Below are 4,269 nucleotides of genomic sequence, written 5' to 3' on the forward strand. Positions count from 1 at the left end.
CACTGCTGATCCATCCGCTCCCAATTTGTCCTGCCAGCTGTGCCCACAGCTGCCTGCCGAGTGCCAAGTCCAGGTTTTTCTTCAGGACCTGAGGTCCATCTTCTAATCACATTTCCTGAGAGGGACCGCTGGGGGCCCTGGAGGAGAGACGGACTTTTTCGACTAGAACGCGGATGCAGACTATCGTAGAGACGTCGCTCTAAAACTGCCGGTTTTCGCGCGCTTTGGCGCGGGTAGTTGTGGGTAGGGCGCCCAAGAGGGAGAAAGGAGTTCGGGGACTGTGATCGCGCCGCCCGCAGGGCCTGAGGGGGATGTTCCAGGACAGTCCCCACGCGGAGGGGGCGACGGTGGTCGCCGCGGCCGGGGAGGCGCTGCAGGCCCTGTGCCAGGAGCTGAACCTGGACGAGGGGAGCGCGGCCGAAGCCCTGGACGACTTCACCGCCATCCGGGGCAACTACAGCCTAGAGGTGAGCGGCGGCAGGTGGGACGGCGGGGCTCGACCCTCGCCAGGCCCCACCTCCGCCCCGCCCCTACCCTACCCTATGGGGCGGTGGGAGTTTCCCCACCGAGAAGGGTCGCCGCCCAGCCGGGCGCTGCAGAATACGAAGCTGGAAGGGCGAGTGTAGATCATTCTATCTTTTTTTTTTTTTTTTCTTTTGAGGCGGGAAACTGAAGTCCGGAAAAGGAGGGGCTTGTCCAAGGTCACACACCACTCAGGGGTCCCATAGACTCCAGACCAGACTTCCCCCTGCCCTGCCAAGCGCCGCAAACGTCATGTCACTGCCTTTAAATCTATTTTAAAAACCAAATACTAGAATGATCAAAGCTAAAATGAATTGTGTGCCAAGACATCACTGCCCAGCGCTTTAAATATGTCATCTAACTTCGTTCTGGCTACAACCTCTTGAACACGTTGTGTGCTTCCCCATTCCGTAGATGAGAAGCTGGGCCCCAAAGAGGTTAAGTTACTTGACCAAGGTCACATGGTTAGTGGTGGCGCCAGACGAAGGAGGCCCAGCCATTTAAACCTCTCCCCACCCTTAACGCCTCCCTGGGGCGGAAGTGTGGGTTACTCACTTTTGAAGCCAGTCTTCATACGATGCTACCTCTCGGCTCCGGGTTCCCCCTCTCTCAGATGGGGACACTTAGATTATCCTCATACTTTAGCACAGTATTTGGCGGTCATTATATATGATAAAAAGATAATAAAATATAGGCTATCATTATTAGATTTTTTTTCCAGTCCTTCTCGCATTCAGTTCCCACAACAGCCCAGTGAACATGGCAGAGGAGTATTATATACCTGTTTTCCAGGTAATAATACTAAGGCAAGCATAAGCCCAGTGTAGAAGAATTGTGATTGTATCTCAGCAGCTCCTCCAGTGGCCTTACATTCAAAGGCTTTCATGATCCAAGGGGGCTGGACTCAAACATCGAGTGCTCCACTGACTCGCCACCCAGTGAAATAATTCGTTGATGGATTTAAAGGCAGAGAGTTGGGAACTTGGAGTTGAGTGTGTGTGTTGTGGGAGGGCCCACTCTCCGACAACACCTCTACCTGAAAACTTTAACCTCACCGATAACTCCAGGGGAAATTGAAGAGCTAGATCTCCAGTTAGGCAGATGTGATCAGGACCGCTTCCATTTTAGATTTAGAAAGCCCACATGTGTGAATTAAGATTTCATGAGTGTTTATCCACAGTGTTTTATTTTCTTCTTTTTCATTGTTCTTTTGTTTGTTTTTGGTGCAGGCTCTAGAAGTAGGCATCTTCATATAGCTGCTGCTTCCTAAGAGCCCCTCTCTACAGCCCCCACCGCTCCCTCTAGTCTACCTGACAGTCCCCTGTGTATATTTTCCCTTTGCCTTTCCCCCACTCCCCTTACATTTTGGTGATTTACCACTTACCAATTTTAAATCTCCCTCTGTGTATCCCCCCCTGAACTCTGGTCAAAATCATACTCATTACACTGTATTTTACCACAACATGTGTTTTCATCTCTTATAGCATATATCTGACCAATAATAGATAATCGTATCTGTTCTTCTTAGCTCTAGACTTGGAGTTCCCTGAGGTTAGAAACCATCTTTGTATTTCTAAGACCTAGCATCAAGGAATTAGAATAAATAATATATTTATCTTACCTTAACATTTATCTTAATGTTGTTTTCATCTAGTAGCGTGTATCCAAAGGCTCTATAATTCTTGGATACTATTCCCAAATAATTTATTACTCAAGGCTTCTAAAAATATTCAGCCTTAAGCTTACCTGCCTCACTTAATGCCTTGAGCAAATAAGACTTCTCACTACTTTAAGGTAGGAACACTGGGTTTTAGCTTTATTGGCAGCCACCCATTTCTGCCCACCCCTTTTGGATTATTGCGAGAAATCTATCAATCTTTATATCCTTCTAGAGTCTAATCTTAAAGAGGATCTGCGGAACAGTGAATAGGAACAGTAATATGTTGTGCTATGAGATTTGTGTCTAACTCTTAAATTTCACGTATAGTTCAGCAGTGAAGTCATGAAGTGATTCTAGCTTGGAGATATCCCCAGTCTATGTTAGAGAATTAAGTGTTCAATTTTCAAATGTCACTTTTTTTATAGCATTGTAAATTGAGATATCCACTAAAATAGACATATATACTATTTTAAAGATTGGGGTAAATAATTCCCCAAATTTTTAACTCAAAAATGAGCCTCTTTTATGTTTTGCAAGATTAATTTTTTATGTGTGAGTCCCTTGTCATCTTTCCACTCTGTTCTTACCTTTCTCTGCCAAACGGGTTAAAAAAGAAAAATAAAACTAAAATGGTAGAAAGGAACTTCAGTATTATCAAGGCCATGACTGGTGTTTTAAAATCGAGAAAGTTAATACAGAGAAATTTTAAGAGAACTCTTTCAAAAATATTAGATTTAGGGTATAGGTGAGAAATCTATCTTTGAATTAATTCTGATTTAGCATGTTACACAGGACTGAGAGTAAGAAGTTTTATACCCATTACTGCAACTAAGTAAGCTTTATGACTTCCGGCAAATATCTTTATCTCTCTGGCCTGTTACATACAGAATGAAAATTAGAACTGATAGTTCTAAGATCTCTCCTTGTTCTAGAGTTCAAGCATTTTAACATAATATATTCATTTTACTGTTTGTCTTTTGCCTGCCAGGGAGAAGTTATACACTGGTTGGCATGTTCACTATATGTTGCATGCCGTAAAAGCATTATTCCCACAGTTGGAAAGGGTATCATGGAAGGAAATTGTGTTTCACTTACCAGAATACTGCGTTCAGCTAAATTAAGGTAAAGCACTTTAATTTTTCAAACGTTATTTTATAAGTCCTAAATATAATTTTAGAATTTAATTTCTCTGTATTTCAAATCATTTAACTTCATTCCATTCCAAGTTTGTTATCATACAGATATTCTTTCCCAATTCTCCACTGCCTTTCTTCCTCAAACTCTGACTTCAGAATTTTGTCCTGAGGCCTCTGCACTAAATGTTTTTGTCTATAATTTTTCATTAATTTTTTAAAATTTGAAAATAATTTGTGCACCCGTATGCCCTTATTCACCTATTATTTTACCCCATTTGTTTTATCATTTGATCTCTCTCTTAAGTAATATTTTTCCTCAACCACTTCAAAATAAGTAGTATACATTATAGCCCTTTACCCCTAAATACTTCAGTGTGTATTTCCTTAAATAACGACAGTACAGTTATCAACTCCAGCAAAGTTGATATTGTTACAATAATTTTATCATCTTTATTCTAGTTTTATTAGTTGATCTAGTCATAAGTGATTTTGTGTCTTCAGTATATCATAGCTGGAGGCACATGATACCCATGTGCCTGTCATTGGTGATGTTTTGATCATCTGCTCAAGGTGTTGTCGAATTTCTCTACTGTACACTTAATATTTTTTACCTAGCAACTACTAAGCAATCAGTGGGTCTTGGCTATAGCTTTTATTTGCTCTTGGATCAAGCCTATGGAACTAATTGCATGGATACACAAAAGAAATGGAGTGATCCAGATTTAGATAGTTCCTAATGTTCTCTGTTGCTGGATTTTTTACCTGTCACAAAACATTTGAGGTTGCTGTCTATGTGCTATCCTGGGTTCCCAGGAAGAAGAGAAATAAACTTTAAAGCCCTATTCAGGGAGGGCAATTATGTTTCAGTTCATGGTGAATTAAAAAAAAAATTATCAGAATAATTATGGTTTCTATAAATTGAAAAATACAAAGTCAAGACAGTTTTTAAAA

General features: G+C 41.5%; 1 protein-coding gene across 1 annotated transcript in view; it reads left to right on the forward strand.

Annotated features, from left to right (window-relative positions):
• Positions 1-4,269, forward strand: part of RBL1 (RB transcriptional corepressor like 1) — an 86,802-nt gene continuing 82,533 nt past the window's right edge. The window contains exons 1-2 of the mRNA XM_019655167.1: positions 1-467; positions 3,171-3,304. Coding sequence (XP_019510712.1) covers positions 312-467; positions 3,171-3,304 — 290 coding nt within the window. The 5' untranslated portion in view covers positions 1-311. The remainder of the gene's footprint in view (positions 468-3,170; positions 3,305-4,269) is intronic.

This window comes from Hipposideros armiger, unplaced genomic scaffold (genome assembly GCF_001890085.2).
Source record: "Hipposideros armiger isolate ML-2016 unplaced genomic scaffold, ASM189008v1 scaffold_238, whole genome shotgun sequence".
NCBI classification, from domain to species: domain Eukaryota; kingdom Metazoa; phylum Chordata; class Mammalia; order Chiroptera; family Hipposideridae; genus Hipposideros; species Hipposideros armiger.